Below are 19,067 nucleotides of genomic sequence, written 5' to 3'. Positions count from 1 at the left end.
TTAGCCACCCTGGCTGGGCTTCCTTATCAATTTTAAACTAAGCTTGTCTTCAAAAAACTTACCAAAGTTTTTATAGGAATTGCTTTAAACCTCGAGATCAGTTTGCAGGAGAACTGACATCTTTACTACTAGTACGTTGGGTCTTCCAGTCCACATATATAGGATGCCTCTTCATTTATTTAGGTTTCCTGCTATTTTATCCACATTTTATAATTGTCAGCATACAGATCTTGTACATTTTCTTAAGTGTGTACGTATTTAATTTCCTTTGCAGTGATAGTAAATAGTATTGTTTTTAATATCAGTTTCTAAATGTTCATTGTTAGTGGATGGAAATGAGATCGATTTTTGCCTGTTGATCTTGTATCCTATGACCTGGTTGAACTCACTGGTTCTAGTTTTGGAGGTTTTTGTTTGTGTGTTCATTTGTTTTTAGATTCCTTGGGATTTTCTATGCAGACAACCATGTCTTCTGCAAGTAGGGATGGTTTTGTGTCTTTCTTTGCCATTTGTATGCCTTTCAGTAGGTTTTCTTGCCTTATTGCAGCGGCGGGAACTTTCAGTGCTGTGTGGAATAAGCACAGTGTGAAAGCAGACGTCCTTGCTCTGTTCCTGCTCTTGAGGGAACAGTCAGTCCTTGCTGTATTTTACCCATGACATGGCTATAGGTTTTTACCCCCAGCCCTCTTACAAAATGTAATTTGTCTTCTTTTCCTCCCCCTCCTTCCCCACCTCCCTCTTTTTAAGAAGCTTAAGCCTTAGGGATGGCCCAACTGAGATGACAGAGCAAAAAGACAGCGCAAAGGAGATGTGGGTACCTGCTCCCCGAGGCGAGGCTTGCAGGCCTGATAAAGCCCAGCTCCTTTCCAGAGGCTGGGGCCCCCTTTCAGCTCTAATCAGCGCTGGAGAGCTGGGCCGGTTATCAGGGCCCCGGCACTGGGGGTGAGCTGAGGGCCCCGGCACTGGGGGTGAGCTGAGGGCCCCGGCAGGGGGGGTGAGCTGAGGGCCCCTGTAGATGGTGCAGAAGCTGGCTGTCACCCGGAGCGCGGTGCCCGTACCTTCCGCTGCGCTGCTCTCCCCGGCAGCTCTGCGCTGCCAGCCATGCTGCCTGCCAGCCTGAGTTGGCGAGAGCAGAGTCTCAGATACCAGACCCAGGGCGACAGGGTGGCCAGGGCCAGGTCTGGATTTGGTGCGCTTCTGGCAGCGGCTCACCCAAAGCAGGGACTTCCATGGCTGGGTGAGAGTGGCAGCCACGAAAGGCAAGCGCAATACGCGAAACGCGAGAACCAATTCTTTTTAATACGGGACGGGGATAGGCAGTTTAACCTAAAATTTAAAAAAGAAATGTGTTCAACCTGGCCCACGGGGTCGTCTCCGCTGGGCCCCCGCGCCCCGCCCCCGCGCCCCGCCCCCACCCCTCGGCGAGCCCCTCGCGCCACCCCCCCCCACCCCTCGGCGAGCCCCTCGCGCCACCCCCCCCACCCCGCCCCCGAGCTGCCCAGACCACACCTGCGCAGGTTAGCCCCGCGGGGACGCGCCGGCCTCGGGTGCGGGAGCCGAGCGGTGGAAAGGCGAGGCGGCCATGAGAACGCGGGCCTTCCCCGCTAATGGCCGCTCACGGCCCGGCGGAGACGGGGAGCCAGGCCGGAGGGGGGCGCCGCCCGCTCGCGCCCCGGGGTCCCCTTCCCACGCGTTTCCCCCGCCGGTCCGTACCAAGGCCGCCGGCGGGGTGAGGGCGGAGCGGTCCACTCGGGGAGGGGCGCGGGAGGGCGCGGCCGGGGCGGGGCGGCCGGGGCCGGGCGGGGGCCGGGCGGGGGTTGGGCGGGGGCCGGGCCGCGTTCCGTTCCGTTCCAGCCGCGCGGAGGCCCCTCCTCCCGGCGGCGGCGCCCAGCGAGGCCGCTGCGCCCGGCGGGGCCGCGGAGCCCAGCCCCTCCCCGCCCCCCGCCCCCCGCCCTGCGCTCCCGGCCCCGCGCCCCCGCCCCGCGCGGGGACGAGCCCGCCGAGCGCGTGCTGACCCCTGTCCTCCCTCCTCAGGCGGCGCTGGCGGCCCCGGGACCCGTGGAAGCCGGCATGCTGGAGAAATTCGAGTTGGAAGAAGAAGGTGAGTGCCCCGCGCTGCGAAGCGCTCCGCCCTGGCGCCCCGGGCCGGGCAGCCGGGTCCCTACGCCCGGGAGGCCGCGCACCCCGCCGCGCGCCCGGCCCGGCTGCCCGGCCGCCGGCAGCGGAGGCGCGGGGCCAGCGGAGCGTCTGCAGCGGCTCGCGGTGCGTCCGCGGGGAAGCCGAGGGGTCCGAGGACGGTCGGCCCTTTTGTCCTTAGCAGCCTGGACCCGCGGGCAGCCAGGTGTCAGGCAGTAGTCACTGCCCGTAATGCCGCGTGCGCGCTGGGGTGACCCCCGAGTTATGTTCGTGGTCCATCCCTGTCAGTAACGCAAACTGCCCCCTGACTTGTTTTTGTGAAAAGACCACCGCCAGGGCGTGTCCTCTGGTAAATGGGGAAAGTTCGGTGGGAAAACCTGAAGCGGCTGAGTGCATTGGAGTTCAGGTGTCTGCCACTCCATCATTTCTGTCGCCTCTTCTCTCACTTGGTTTTTTCCCCTGCCCTGTTTTTGTCTTACTTACCTGGATCTTATTTTGAAGCTGTTAAAACGTGAAGGGAAGGAGTTCGTTCTTTGGCCAAATTAATGTTTAAAACCTGGGTCTTTTAAAAAAAAACTGTTAAAATTTGAAGGGAAATACAGTAGCTTGTTTTGGGCAAAATTAGTATTTTAAATGGAAGATGATGAGCTTAAAGTGGAAAAAGAACTTTGTATAAGATGCTTGACAGTTTGAAAAATTTGAAAGACCTGCACACTGTCTTGCGGACTTGCATTATTTATTCAGTGACTTCTCTTTCTCCCAAGCGTCTTGATGGAATGAAGCTCCTGGAACAAAGAATGTGCCATGTGGGTGCTGTGCCTTGTGCCAGCTTTGCTTCAGTACTTCTGTTCATTGACAGGCGATTACTTAAATGACATACAGCTGAGAATGCTAACCGCACAGCATTATTTTATGTTTTAGATTCTCTGTGGCCTTTCACAAACACCTTAGCTAATAATAATGCATTCACAGTAATTATCATTAAAAGCCTGCATCCATATTTATTATTAACAAGTGCTTACTTGATACATTTCAGACTTTTACTGAGACTTAATTTGCATTTTATCTTACTGAGGAATCCACCTCATTTCTCCTTGGTTTTATTCTATCACAGGTCAAATTTTGGCCACTGTCCACAGGGCAATATGGTGTGTCTCCCTTTCCATTAAGACTGCGAATGGCCCTAACCGGTTTGGCTCAGTGGATAGAGCGTCGGCCTGTGGACTGAAGGGTCCCAGGTTCGATTCCCATCAAGGGCATGTACATTGGTTTTGGGCACATCCCCAGTAGGGGGCGTGCAGGAGGCAGCTGATCCATGTTTCTCCCTCATTGATGTTTCTAACTCTCTATCCCTCTCCCTTCCTCTCTGTAAAAAATGAGTAAAATATATATTAAAAAAGACTGCAAATGTCTAAATCCTAGGGGTTTTCTTTGTCTCTGACATTAGTAACAATGAGAGTCCACTGCATTTAAACTCTTGCAGGTTCACCTGGGCACAAGAGGAGAGTAGACAGCAGATGCAGTTGGGTACCACAGTTATGGTCAAGCACACAGGCCCAGCTTCAAATCTTAGCTCCACTTCTTATTTAGCTGTGTGACTTTAGACAAGTAACTTAACCTCTCTGTGCCTTACTTTCCCCATTTATAAGATGGAGCTAATATCAGGGTATTTTGAGGATTAAATGAAGTAGTGTAAACCCAGAGGAAATGTTATTAACTGTTCTCTCTTAAGTACCATTAACCACTGTACTGAATTCGTGGATTTCCTAAGGCTTTATCAGTGAATCTTAACAGAGTCTTCTCAACATGAATTTGAGGGGTTCTTTTCTTGCTTGAGATTTATTTATTTAATTATGCTTCGTTTCTCAGAGCAGATATACAAGCCTTATTTCTTTTGCATTGTTTCTGTCAATGGAATGCATGTAAACTATGAAACCTAAGCACCTAAGAAAAGGAATTTCCCCTTTTCACTCATCTATTTTTATCTATGTTGCTCTCATTATGCTAAAGCATACTGAATCCCACAAATAACCTTGTCAAACTTTTCTAGATTTTTAAGGAGGAAGAATGTTAAGCAATCACTCAGAAGCTGTTAGCCGAGCTAGAAGGAGTGGTGTTGGCGTTTTGTCTAAAATGCTGCTTTGGTTTTCTTTGTATTTTTTTTTCTTTAGATTGCTTATTCATCCAAAATATGGAAAAACTGAATATCAAGCAGAATCATGCATTTATTGGGGGGGGGGGAGGTCCCTAACAAGACATTACACCTCTAAATATCCTGGGAACTGATGTGTTAGCAGCCTACATAAGAGATAGCTGTCGAGTTGATTCTCATTTAATCTTTAAACTTCCTTTTCATCCAGTTAATCTCATCATTTATGTATTACGGTCGGAAGCATTACTTAGATGGAGATACATTTTGTGTACACGGAAACACATGATTACTAATATTTTGTTACTAAGTGTTTTTTTGTTTCCTCATTAATTATAACTGATGCTATATTTGCTAGAAGCAAATCGCAGGCACTAGTGAAATTGGAGTAATCTCTTAGAATGTCATTTGCTGCTGGGAAGAAAGGGAGCTGTCTGGCAGCGTCCCCTGCATAGTGCGGGTCTTTGCCTGGTTCTGACACCCGCTGCCCACCTGCTTTCAGACGTCAACTCCTCTGCCCATCACACTGTGACCCAGGGACCTTTCTGGAGCATGGACTGATGGCACCACGCCTTTATGGGAAAATCTTTACCACGTTTGTCTGACTATTTATAGGATAAGTGCATGCCTTTCTCCATCTGCAGCCTCACCACCTCCTCCCGGCCACACGCCAGTGACAGGAGAGCTTTCTGAGCATAAGAATCGCCAGAGCCTGGCTGGTGTGAGCATCAACCCATGAACCAGGAGGTCACGGTTTGATTCCCATTCAGGGCACATGCCTGGGTTGCAGGCTCCATCCCCAGTAGGGGGCGTGCAGGAGGCAGCCAATCAGTGATTCTCATCATTGATATTTCTCTCTCCCCTTCTCCCTTCCTCTCTCTGAAATCAATAAAAACCTTTTTTTTTTTTTAATGTTTTGGCAGAGATCTTTTTAGGAGGCAGATCCTAGTTCCGTGGGTCTGCGATGGGACCTGAGTGTCTGACTCTCTGCCAAACCGGCAGGTGCTGCCGCTTCACAGACCCGCCTCTGAAAACAAGGCTCTAGAACAGGCATCCCCAGACTTCTGTAAGGGCCAGCTAGCTGGTCTCCGTCTCTGTCATGACTACTCAGCTTGCCTGTGCCCCACAGCAAGGCAGGAGGCAGCCGGAGACCAAATCAGTCCAGTGGGCAGGGCTGTGTTCCATAAAACTTTATGAAAACGGGCTGGATTTGGCCCACAGGTGCAGCCTGCTCTGTGAACCCAGCTCTGTATGTCCCGCATGGCCTTGGTGTGTCTCTCGTGTCTCTGTGCCTTCAGGTGATACATCTTTGGAGGGTGAGATCTTCTCTGCTCCCTTCTCCACCCTGACAATCCATGCCCCTAATCCCTTCTATACTTCTCTAACAATTCGTCTCTCTTCCCAGTGTCTGATGTGGCTGGCATGGAGTAGGTCCTCAGCAGGGTTTTGGTATCTCAGTGAATACAGACAGTAAAAGTGTATACATTAGTCCCTCATTATCTATAGGGGATGTGTTCCAAGACCCCCGGCGGATGCCCGAAACTCTGGATAGTCCTAACTCCTATATATGCTATGTTTTTTCCTATATGTACGTTCTTTTTCTCTTAAAGGAAGCGCTTTACGGCTTCTCTTTGGCATATACAAACTGCCCACATCACTGCGCTTTGGAGTAATTGTTACGTAAAATAGGGTGACTTGAGCACATGCACTGTGAGGCCACAACAGTTGGTCTGATCATGGAGATGGCTCAGTGACTCACGGGCAGGAGCATCCACAGTGGGGAGACACTGGTCAAGGGGAGGAGTCACTTCGTGGGCAGGACGGAGCGGGATGATGTGAGATTCCATCATGCTACTCAGAATGGCATGCAGTTTAAAACTTATGAGTGATTTAGTTCAGGAATTTTCTATTTAATATTTTTGGACCGAGGTTGGCCATGGGTAACTGAAACCACAGAAGGCAAGCCTGTGGGTCAGGGGTTATGACCGTAGTTACTTTCTGAGAACATTGGGTTTGGTATATGCAAAGTGACAAGAACAGCGTCTAGCCCATAGTTGTGTTTGCTTTTCAAATGTCTTTATTATTCTGTCAGTCATATTGTGTGTGTGTTTATCAGGATTAACTGACTTGAACTTACGTAGTGGCAGGAGCAAGCGCACGCACTTTTAAGTGCGGAAACACAACCCATGAATGCTCTTTGAAGTAGGTGAGTCTTCCGCAGCTTGTTGGTGATTAATGCTCTGTCATCCTGGCACTTGAAGAATCTCCCCTGAGCTGGCTCCTGGCTGCCCTCTTGCTGTGTCAGCTGTCATAGGCTCTTCCGTAATGCGGGTTTTCCCTAATGTACTGTGGTCATTTCGTCCACCTGTCCTGCCTGCAGCCTCTCCCTGGCCCCCACCTGCCTGCTTCCTTCCTCCCAGGCGACCTATTCTGTCCTGGCTGTCCCTTCTTCACCTGCATGGCATTTTCCAAGTGTAACCTTTTCAGAACATGTGTCCAAATTCAGATTTATTGCAAGATTAGTCAGCCTAGTCATTCAGAGTGGTTTGTGGCCATCGAAAGGGCCGCAGTCCATGGACAGATAGGCCGTTTATATATTTGTGGTGTTAGTTTCATGGAATTAGAGGGAAAATGTATAAAAAGAGGGGAGATGGATAATGACAAAAAAGTTGGAAAGCACTGCCCTGATTGGCTTAGGGGAGAGTTGCCTCGCGTGTTTGTGGTAACGTGTGGAAGTGTTCCCTGACACTGAGCTCCTGAGTGCACGTGGATGGTATTGACGATGGTGTGCCAGGTACTGACCTCTGGTGGCAGAGACACCAAGTGTCAGGTTTATGGTGACAGCACAGCTGGTTGCTCCTTGATTATGTGACATAGTATTACATTACACAGCTCTGATCACCTGTCATCCCAGTGCCGCCCTCCTTCTGAGTTTCCATACTCCCGTTAGACAAGAGACGTATTTTCTCGATTATAAAAATAGTTATAATTTTATTAAATATTTTAAAAAATTTTAATCCTCACCTGAGGGCATGCTTAGAGAGGAAGGGAGAGAGAGGGGGAGAGAGAAACATCAATCGGTTGCCTTCTATATTCCCCGACGGGATCAAACCCACAACTCAGGTATGTGCCCTGACTGGGAATTGAGTTGGCAACCTATCAGTGCATGGGGGATGATGCCCAACCAACTGAGCCACTCCGGCCAGGCTTGAAATATGTATGATTAAATGTTTTCTTCTTGAAGAGATTTAAAATGGTGGCAGAGTAAGTGGATGGTACACCGACATGCACCCAGGATCAAACTGAAATTACAACTAAAATACAAAAAAGAAAATCCATCCTGAATAATAAACTGAAGACCAGCTGGAGAGAACCCTGATAACCAAGGACAGAAAGTGGAGACCGCACAGAGACTGGTAGGAAGGGTGGAGGTGCAAAAGGCCTGGCTGGGTTCCCAGAGACAGGAGCTGAAGTTCCAGAGAGATATCTCAGCTATGGAGGGTTGTCACTGAGAAATCTGGGTCTAAACCCCAAGCTAGGCCCCCAGAGCACCAGAACTGAGAAAGGTGTCCACATAACACCTGCTGTGAAAAGCAGCAGGGTTGCTGTCTGCCAGGGAAAGATGAGAAATGCAGGCACTCTCTTAAAGGGCCAATGCACAAAATTTCGTGTGCAGCCACTCACCTTGGGCTCCAGCAGAAGGAGGGCAAAGTGGACCAGAGCTGTGTGAGCAGAAGCCAGGTTTGGGGGCTCTGGAGTTAGAGCTCGAAAGGCAGACATACCAGTTTCCTGTGCTGAGTCATTCCCTCATGCTGCGGAGGACATCTTTCTCAGGCAGACCTTTGCTCTCCAGGTTTTTGCCTCGGGGGAAGACAGTTGTCCCACCCTGTTAGAAAACATCTTGCCCCATGGTGTGGAGTTTCTGAGGCCCATTAAGAGACTGAGAATAACAGTTAGCCTCCAGGCAGAAGCAATTACCCCACCCTGTTGGAAAACCTCTTGCCCCACCTGTGGATGGGACAATTGCCTGAGGCTACTCAAGACTGAATCCAGTTAGTCTGCTGGCAGAGGTGGGTCTCTGGAGACTTCGAGCCTTTACCTGATATAATTAGTGAGAAACAGCATTTGACACTGTCCTGCCCTAGAGATTGGGAGGCATAACAGATCTACCTAATACATAATCACAAACCCAAACAGGCAGCCAAAATGGGGAGACAAAAAAAACACCCAAATGAAAGAACATAGAATTCTCCAGATGAAGAGCTAAGTGAAATGGAGATAAGAAATTTATCTCACATAGAGTTCTGAATAACGATGGCAAAGATGCTCAATAGAATGAGAAAAGATAGAGTAACTATGAAGAATGACATAATAAAGAACATAGTGGAAGGAATACCTAGCAGATTAGGGGAAGCCAAGGATTGGATCAGTGAATTAGAAGACGGTAGAAAAATCACACAGAGAACCAAAATGAAATATAAACAACTAAAAAACAGGACGACAGCTTAAGGGAGCTGGAGGACAGCATGAAATGTAACAGTAGTCACCTAATATATGTGCCAGAAGGGGAAGAAAGTGAGCAAGGGACAGAGAATGTGTTTGAAGAAATCATGGCAGAAAACTTTCCTAACCTGGTAAAGGAAAAAGTCACACAAGTCCAGGGGCACAGAGAGTCTCAAGCAAGAAGAACCCAAACATGCCCACACCCAGACACGTCATAATTAAAATGCCAAAAATTAAAGGCAAAGAGAAAATCTTAAAGGCAGTAAGAGAAAAGCAAACTTACCTACAAAGGAGTTCCCTTAAGGCTGACACCTGATTTCTCATCAGAAACTCTACAGGCCAGAAGGGAATGGCATGAAGTACTCAAGGTAATGAAAAGCAAGGATCTGAAACCGAGGTTACTATATCCTGCAAGGCTATCATTCAAAAGTCAAATAAAGAGCTTCCCAGACAAAAAAATAAATTAAAAAATGGCAGCTAAAGGAGTTTACTACCACCAAACCAGCGCCACAAGAAATGCTAAAGGGACTACTGCTGTAATGAAAAGAAGAAATAGAAAAACATAGGCATACAAAATTAAAATGGCAATAAATAAGTACCTATCAATAATAATCTAAATGTAAATGGATTAAATGCTCCAATCAAAAGACATAGGGTAGCTGGATGCAAAACATGACCCAAATATATGCTCTCTACAAGAGACCCATCTCAGAACAAAACACTCACCAGATGAAGGTGAAAGGATGAAAACAATTTTCCATGCAAATGAAAAAAACAACAATGCTGGGGTAGCAATACTCATATCTGACAAAATAGACTTTATCATGAAGGCCATCATAAGAGACAACAAAGGTCACTACATAATACTAAAGGGATCCATCCAACAAGAGGATATAATCCTGGTAAATATATATGCACCCAATATGGGAGCACCTAACTAACCCCCCTGCCGGCCTGCTGCTCGGTCGTTTGTCAGCCCTCACTAACCCCCCTGCCAGCCTGGTCGCCCCAATGATACATCTAATAAAGGGTTAATATCCAAAATATATAAGGAACTCATACACCTTAACAAAAGGAAGACCATCTGATTAAAAAATGGTCAAAGGACCTAAATAGACCCTTCTCCAAAGCAGACATACTAGGTGTACCGGTTACTAATGCGGATTTTGTAATCAAAGAAAACATGATAATTTCGAGAGAAATATCAAAAGTGCTTTATTCAAAGTAATGTCCATTGCTAGCTACACATTTCCCCCATATTTCAGGTAATTTGTGGAGACCGTCCCAATAGAACTTTCCTTGTTTTGAGGCAAACCATTCAGAGACCCAATTTTCCACTTCTTCGTACGTTTTGAAGTGCTGCTCAGAAAGTGCATGTGCCATCGATCAGAACAAGTGGTCATCTGAAGGAGCAAGGGCTGGTGAATACAGCAGGTGGGTTAATACTTCCCAGGCAAGATCTTTTAACGTGTCTTGAACTGGTTTTAAAGTGTGTGATGGTGCGTCATCATGAAGGAAAATTACTTTGCCGTGTCTTCTGGAACATTCTGGTCGTTTCATGATCAAAGCGTGGTTCATATTGATTATTTGTTGTCAGTAGTGATCAGTATTAACGGTTTCACCTGGTTTTAGAAGCTCATAATACACCACACCTTCCTGATCCCACCAAACACAGAGCATTGTCTTCTTTCCAAAGCAATTTGGCCTTGCAGTCGATGTTGATGGTTGACCTGGATCAACCCATGATTTTGTGCGTTTGGGATTCTCAAAATAAATCCACTTTTCATTGCCAGTCACAATTCTATGCAAAAAAGACTTTCTTTCGTGCAATTGAAGCAACATTTTACTGATGACTTTTCAATTTTCCATTTGTCTTTCGTTCAGTTAATGTGGCACCCATTTTCCTTACTTTAAAATCTTTCCCATTGTTTGTAAAGGATCGGAAATTGTTTGCTGATCAACATTTAATCTTTCTGCAAGTTGTTTTTGAGTTTGACACGCATCTTCATCCAATAATGCTTGTAATTGGTCTTCAAACTTTTTAGGTTGAGCTGGACGTTCTTTGTCTTTCACATCGAAATCATCACTTTTAAAGCATTTAAACCAGCGTTCACAGTATCTTGAGATGGAGCATGTTCACCATAAGCTTCCCAAAGTACATGATAACTTTCAGCAGCACTTTTCTTCAAAATAAAACAATGAATTGAAACTTCCCGCAAATGTTCTTTTTTTGGCATGAAATTCGACATTTTTAAGTGTAAAAATATCTATGATATTAACACCTTCAGCAAGTTTGACATATGAAGTTTTGAAACTTGCTGTCAATACAACAAAATAGCATACATATCAAATTGCATATATGTCAACATATGTGTAACTCCATCTATTGAAAAAAAGCTGCATTATTAACCGGTACACCTAGTACAGATGGTCAAGAGACATATGAAAAAATGATCCAAGTCACTGATCATCAGAGAGATGCAAATTAAAACGACAGTGAGGTATCACCACACCTGTCAGAATGGCTACCATCAACAAATCCACAAATGACAAGGGCTGGCAAGGATGTGGAGAAAAGGGAACCCTCGTGCACTGCTGGTGGGAATGCAGACTGGTACAGCCACTGTGGAAAACAATATGGAGTTTCCTCAAAAAATTAAACCTGCCATTTGACCCAGTAATCCCACTTCTAGGAATATATTATAAGAAACCTGAAACACCAATCAGAAAGAATGTATGCACCCCTATGTTCATAGCAGCACAATTTACAATAGCTAAGATCTGGAACCAGCCCAAGTGCCCATCAGTAGATGAGTGGATAAAAAAGCTGTGGTACATTTATACCATGGAATGAATACTATGCAGCAGTAAAAAAGAAGAACCTCTTGCCTTTTGAGATAGCTTGGAGGTAGCTGGAGAGTATCATGCTAAGTGAAATAAGTCAGTCAGAGAAAGACAAGTATCACATGATCTCACTCATACGTGGAATCTAAGTAACAAAATAAACTGATGAACAAAATAGACCCAGAGGCATAGAAGATAGAACAGACTGGGGAATCTCAGGGAAGGTAGAGGAGGGTCGGTGGTGGGGAAGTGATACCCACAGACTGTGACATGCATCAGGCAGAGAGGCACAACCCATGGACACAGACAAAGGAGCTAAAGGAGTTTACTACCACCAAGCATATAGGCACAACTTGAATGCATATAGGCACAACCCATGGACACAGACAATAGGGCAGGGGGCGGGGGCAGGTCAGAAGGGGTTAATGGCGGGGAGGGACATATGTAATACTTTCAGCAATAAAGACGTAAACGTTTTCTTCTCTAGCTGGCCTCATAGTAAAAGCTCACCACATTTAGTCAGATTCTAGGTCCACACTTGACTGTCTCTGAAGTCAGGACACAGCTTCACATTGATGGAGCTTATATTTGATGAGAGAATGGCTGTCTTGGAGACCCAGGGCGTTTTGTTACCTGAAACAGCAGGAAAGGAGACTGCGCAGGAGGACTCAGGGCGTCCCAAAAGTGGGGTTTTTCTTCGGGCTTCCCACATGGACCGGTCAGGCGCTAAGACCACACTGTTCATCTCCATCACAAGGGTCTCCACCACCTTCCCTCTCAAGACCGACTCTGTCTGCTCCTTGGTGGGCACTCTGCTCTGGCCCTCCGGTCCGCTCCCGGCGTCCAGGCCTATGGGTCAGACACCTGTCTGATGGCTGGGGTGGTCCCCTCCTCCTTTGTGGGGCCGGCAAACCCTGAAAAGTTGTTATACCAGGTTCCCTGCGACTTCACATTTTTACCTGTGAATTTTAAAGTCAGAAAACTGTTGATACTACAAAGCATTTCGCGTTTACTTGAAAAAAATGGAGGATTTTTACATCCTTTTTTGTGATTAAAGTAATAGCTGGCACATGCTGAGTACAGTGAGGTCCTGTTCCGAGTCCTTTGCGCGTATCTCATCCAATCCTCAGAACAGCCTTAAGGGGGAAATGTTTTTAGCATCCCCCCTTCTATAGAGGGGGAAACCAAGAAAGTAAGCGGTTAAATCAATTGCTTCAGGGCAAGGTTTCAAGCACAGTGTGAGCATGACAGAGAGGAAATATCTTTTATTTGGAAACCGTCTTTCCGTTTTCTCACCTCGTCATTCTTCAGCACATTCCCATGCTCCACCCAAGCTCGCCGGGTGCTCACCCACGGCTCCTCTCTGCAAACTCCAGGGGACACTTACCTGTCCTCTGAGGAACAGTCAACAGAGATGACCGGTCCCTCCGCCCACGCAGCATTCCTCATAAGTGGCTGGCTGTTGGTTTTCTTGGTGGTTTTTACTCTTCTTTTTTTCCTTTTTTTTATTTGGTAACAGGCTTAGTGAGGTCATTTACATACCACACAATTGCTCTTCTTTCATGAGCGTTAGACATGGGACTTCCTCATGGCCTTGTCCTGGGCCCCTTCTCATTCTGTCCCCTCATCCTAGACCTCGGCAAACACATTAGTCAACAGAGCGGCATGTGGCTCGCGAGCTGCGGTTTGCCGACCACTCTCCCAGACCGTCTGTGCCCTTCCTGGCTCCAGTTGCTGTGACACCTGTTGCCCCGTGTTTTTATCCCGTGGATCCCAGATGGACACCTCCACCAGGCCTCAGCTGAGTGTTCAGTTACCTGCTGGGTATCTCTGCCTGATGCATGTCACAGTCTGTCCGTTCTAGTCTCCTGCCCCTACCTCCTCTTTTAAAAAGCCAGCCCGATTAAGTAAATGGCACCACATCCACAAGAAAGATGCCTAGCTGTGGCTCTCTCACTCTCCCACCCAAGTAATCAGATCCTCTCAGTTTCACTTCCTAAATATGACGCTCTCGGGTGGGTCAGGCATTGGCATCTTCTCTTGAACCGGTAAGTAGCCAGATCTCTCCAGCATCTGCTCAGGCCCCTCCGACAAGTTTTACATGCTGCCCTTAGAGATCTTTTTTTTTTTTTTTTTGAAAAAGAGAGAGACAGAAACATCAATGTGATAGAAAACCATTAATCAGTTCCTCCTGTATGTTCCCCTACATGGGATCCTTTCCTGCAATGACCAGGAATTGAACACAACCCTTCGGTGCATGGACAATGCCCAACCACCTGAGCCACACTGGCCTGGCCTTAGAGATATTTTTTAAAAACGTTTACCTAGTCACATTATGTCCATGCCTAAAACTTTCAGTGATTTTCCTTTGCTGGAGCCCCTGTCTCTCCTGCTGTTCCCTCACGTACCTGCTCCCCCCACCCCCGCCTCATTGGATACCTGTCTCCCGCTTGCATTTCCCTCCAGCTTTCCTTGCCTTTAAGTTCCTCTAACTGCGTGTTCCTCCGTGCATCTGCACCTCACACAGACTGTTCCCTCTCCCTGGAGTGTTCTTCCCTTTCCTCCTGGCCACCAGGTCTCAGCCTGAATCACATGCTGGAGGAAGCCTTTCCAGAGTCCCAGACAGGACGTCACGTGTGGTCTCACGATCCCTCACAATGGGTCTGGGTTGTGAAGGAGAAATGCATTTACCCACGTTCCCTTGCCATTGAATTGTAAGCTCCAGGAGGATGGGGACTGAGAACTTAGTATTTACCAGGCCTCAAAGATAGTGATGAGCGAGACTTCGTGTTTAGTAAATATTTGGAGAGAGTGTCTGTGTGTGTGTATGTGTATACATATACACTGAGTGGCCAGATTATTATGATCTCTGAATGCATAATAATCTGGCCACTCAGTGTATATCCTATATAATAAAAGGCTAATATGCAAATTGTCCCCTGGACCAGGAGTTTGACCAGCAGGCAGGCCGGCCAACCGCCCATGACCCCTCCCCCTGTGCAGGCTGGCTGGACCCCACCCATGCATGAATTCATGCACCGGGCCTCTAACACACACACACACACACACACACACACACACTCTGAGTGGCCAGATTACTAGGCATTCAGAGATCATAATAATCTGGCCACTCAGTGTATATGAGCTTTAACTTTTACTTTGCCTCTTAGACTTAGTGCAGTTCAAAGGCTTCATGCTCTTTCTTATAAAGAATTAAGACATTTCTGCCCTGGCTGGTGTGGCTCAGTGGTAGAGCATCTGCCTGCACACTGAAGGGTCTGGTTTAATTCCCAGTCAAGGGCATGTACCTGGGTTGCAGTTTTGAGCCCCCAGCCTTGGTCGGGGGCCCATGAAGGAAGCCACCAATCGTGCCTCTCTCACATCGATGTTTCTCTCTGTCTCTCTTCCCTCCCACCATTCCACTCTCTCTAAAAATCAATGGAAAACATTCTTGGGTGAAGATTAACAAAAAATAATATACATATACATATATACATATATATATAAATATATATATATATATATATATATATATATATATATATATATATATTTATTTATTTATATATATAAAAACAGGAAATATGCTAGTTAGCCAGGCGTCATGACCGCTCAGGAGGAAGCTGCATCACGACCACTCAGGAGGAGCTGTGCGTGCAGATGGGCGGGAGGGGACCGCGTGCCGCCCCCAGCCCCAGCGGCCACGGGGAGGCTGAGGCTAGGGGCGGGCTGGAGCAGGACACAACACACAGGAGCTCCTGACCCCACCCCAGTGGACACAACACGGCGGCCGGCACTATGTGGGTCAGGCAGAGGTCCTGGCCCCCCGCGGAGTGCCTCCTGCATGGCGGGAGGCGGGGCGCCTCCTTGGGTGATTTCAATCGTGCGCTGGGCCTCTAGTCCTATATAATAAGAGGCTAATATGCAAATTGTCCCCTCAACCAGGAGTTCGACTAGGGAGGGGCTGGCCAACCGCCCACGGCCCCTCTCCCCGGCTGGCCCCCTCCTGCCTCCAATTGGGGGCGGGCCGGCCGGCCAACCAACCAACCTCCTGCATCCCCCCCCCCTGGCCAGCCCATCCCGATCGCCCCGTCGGGAGGGGCCAGCCAGACCTCACCCGTGCACGAATTTGTGCACTGGACCTCTAGTAATAATAATAATTAAGGCCTTTCTGTTTGAGGCAGTGAGAGGGCATCCATTCACCTAGTTACTGTGTACTTATCACAGAGCAGGGTCACCGGGAGGAACGGAGGAAGGACTATGGCTTGTGTGTCTCCCACGTAAATAGGAAGTCCGAATGTATTTATTACACCCAGGGAGGGGACAAGCGAAAGGCAGGAACGGGACGGAGTGTGACGACTGCTTACGTGATCTGGGATCCGAGTAAAGTCTTAGGTCTCCCTTCTGTGGTCGACTTGTGCTGATGTGAGGAGGAAAGAGTGTAACATGCCTCCAGTAATAAAGGGGGGAGCCTTTTGGGGGAAGAAACTAATTTGGGAGCCTTTGGGTTAAATTTTGGTCCGTTTTTTGAACCTGTTTAATTGGCTGTTTCTGCCTCGCTCTGAGCTATTTCCTGTGTACTTACACTTACCTAACCGCATTGCTGTTTCTGAAGGTTGTGATTCATGCGTTTGTTATACTTCGGTCGTTTGTAACTAACAGCAAGTTGCTATAGATCATAGACCATATTTTCCTTGAAATGCAGTGTTTACTCGTTCCATTAGGACCTTGTCAGGAACACCCACGTCCACATCCTCGGGCGTTTGTTTATACCTCTGTTTGGCTCTCACTTTCGCCTTGACTCTAGCTTGGGGTGTGTCCCTCCTTTAAGTCTCAGATGTAATGAGAGCCATTGTTGTTAAGGACGTGAGTCAGACTCATGTCAGAGTCCTGTTTCTTCTACTTAAACACTGGGAGGCCTCGGGCAAGTGATTTCCAACCTCCCCTTCTTCATGTGGAAGTGGATGGTAGGGTGATAGGTCGAATAAAATGAGCATGGCGTTCGCTGCAGTACCTGCCCCGGGGTATTCCCCGTAAAGGTAAGCCTGATGGTGACTGAAGAAAGGACCGGAAAGGCGGCTCAGCAAAAATGTAAAGTCACCGTCACCATGAGTGTGCTGGCCCGTCACAGCCCCCACCCAGGGGTAGGTTCATTGTCTACACGGCCAGACTTTCCCACGTGAATATGTTGTGCCCGTGCAGGCGGCAGCATTTGTGATGGGCTGTTGATCAATCCCCATTCCAACCCCCATTCCTCAGAATCGCCTGCAAGAAAGATGGTGTCATCCCCACTTGACAAATGAAGAAATTCACTCAAAGGGATTGCGTGATTTGCTCAAGGTCACGCTGAAGGTGATGGCAATTCTGACCCACGTTTGGTCTAGATCTGCCTGCTTCCCTCTGTGCTCGCTCCTGGGAACCTGACGCCCGGAGCCCCCGTGGAGAAGGGTGGCTCCTTCCCACCCTACGCCCTGAAGAGAGGGCCCGCGGGCTGCGGGCTCACAAAGGAAGCGCCTGTTGCAGCACCTCGCTCTGCACGTCGTCGTATCATATTTTGATTTGAAATCATCCTTAACGGTGCTCTCCCCTGTGATGGAGTGTGGTGTGCTGCATTTGGGGTAGCCAGAGGCCCAGCGCAGAGGGTTTACCGTATTGCTGAGCCCACAGATGTGCTGGCGTTTGTGGACCTAGGTTTAGGCTCTGCTCACCTGTGATGCGTCGTATGAGCGAGGAAGGATCCACCCTGTCGGCATCGGAAACTGCAGGGCATGGGGGGCGATGGTGGCATCTCCTAACAACTGACTGAATTTGGCTGCCACACGTGTGATTCAGGATGGTTTGCTGAATATATTCGTTTACCCCTCTTCCCTCCTAAAATCCTGCTGAACTGACAGCAGTCAGTGAAATCAAATACAGAATGTAGTCTCGCTGAACAAAAACAAAAGCTTAGTTCTTGGAAAAGCCCCTTAGGAATATAAGGGGCTTCTTAATTATAAATGCAGAGATTTCTAAATAACATTACAAGAAACCTGTACGTACCAAGCTATACCAATAAATCAAAAAATCTTTCTGCCACTTTTGAATCAAGTTATAAATTTGTTTTTCCTGGTTAATTGATTGTCCCTTTGATCAATCACCATGAAAGAAATTAAAAAGTCATTAATTGTGCACTTGAAATGGGAGAATGGTATGGATGTGACTATATCTCAATAAAGCTATTATCTACCAAAAGTTATTAAAAGTCCTCACCCTTCTGCCCATGCAAAAGAGGCCTGTTATCCCGCCTGTCGATGGTGAGTTCTGTAAACCCTACAGCAAGCATGTCAAACTCGTGGCCCACGGGCCGCATGCGGCCCACAACAAATATTTTTGTGGCCCAGCCAATATAACGGTATGTAAGAAACATTTTAACAAAAATTTTGTAACTTAATTTTTACAATATCCTGTTATACATGATTATTAACAATGAACTACAGCGTTCGCTAATGACTGATTACTATCTTCATGTTGCATTCATTTCCCTTACGCGCCTTGTGCGCAGGCGCACCATTTCTCTCCACTAACACCGGCAGCGAATATTTTAGCAGCCGATGGCCACGCCATTAGTCTTGGACTGACTTGTTTGGTGCGCGCAACAGGAGATATTTCGCTTTCAGAGAACAAGAAAATTAGGTTTATTTGCGTTATGTGTATTAATTTGTGCAGTTATTCAGTGTCTGGTAAGTTAATGTTCAAGAAAAAATACTAATTTTTATTAAAATGTTCTATTTCATGTTAACGATGACTCATTTATTTCAGCCCTTTTCTATAAAAATAACCCTACATTTCTTTGGAAATTGAAGCTTTTGTTTTTTTGCGGCCACATAAACCTAAAGCTTGTTTATTTGGCCGTGTTAGCCTTCGAGTTTGACGTGCTTGCCCTACAGCAGTGGTCGGCAAACTCATTAGTCAACAGAGCCAAATATCAACAGTACAACGATTGAAATTTCTTTTGAGAGCCACATTTTTTAAACTTAAACTTCTTCTAACGCCACTTCTTCAAAATAGACTCGCCCAGGCCGTGGTATTTTGTGGAAGAGCCACACTCAAGGGGCCCAAGAGCCGCGTGTGGCTCGCGAGCCGCAGTTCGCCGACCACGGCCCTACAGGAACAGTTGATGCCTCCGTTGTTTGAATTGTTTAGGGCACAGGAAAGGCTAGCAGCTTCCCAGCTCGTTGTGTGAGGCTGGCGTGATCCTAACAAAGAATCAGATGCCAGCACCCGGGGAAGAAAACAGGGATTAACCTGTCTGGGAGATGGGTCGCACTCCCACATATCAGCACAGTGAGCCATGCATGTGAGCGAGCAAGGTTTGTCCTAGAAAGGCAAGAAGGCTACCGTATTGAGAAACCCCCAAGGAAGGAATGCCAGCAGATTAAAGGAGAGAAGCCTCGGG

General features: G+C 47.5%; 1 protein-coding gene across 11 annotated transcripts in view; it reads left to right on the top strand.

The window, feature by feature from the left end:
- Positions 1-19,067, top strand: part of PRKAG2 (protein kinase AMP-activated non-catalytic subunit gamma 2) — a 217,531-nt gene that overhangs the window by 156,240 nt on the left and 42,224 nt on the right. For 10 of the 11 annotated variants that reach the window (XR_013814324.1, XM_079786666.1, XM_079786667.1 and 7 more), the window contains one exon: positions 2,035-2,101. Coding sequence is in view for 10 of the 11 variants with exons in the window: in XM_079786666.1 (XP_079642792.1) it covers positions 2,035-2,101 (67 nt within the window). In the remaining variant the exon portion in view is untranslated. Of the gene's footprint in view, positions 1-1,952; positions 2,102-19,067 lie in introns of those variants that run through there. The other variant, XM_079786664.1, reaches the window with a different exon arrangement.

The sequence above is a fragment of the Cnephaeus nilssonii genome (assembly GCF_951640355.1).
Source record: "Cnephaeus nilssonii genome assembly, chromosome: 12".
NCBI lineage: Eukaryota > Metazoa > Chordata > Mammalia > Chiroptera > Vespertilionidae > Cnephaeus > Cnephaeus nilssonii.
Note: the sequence above shows the minus strand (reverse complement) of the source record. Positions and strands in the feature narration are given on the sequence as shown.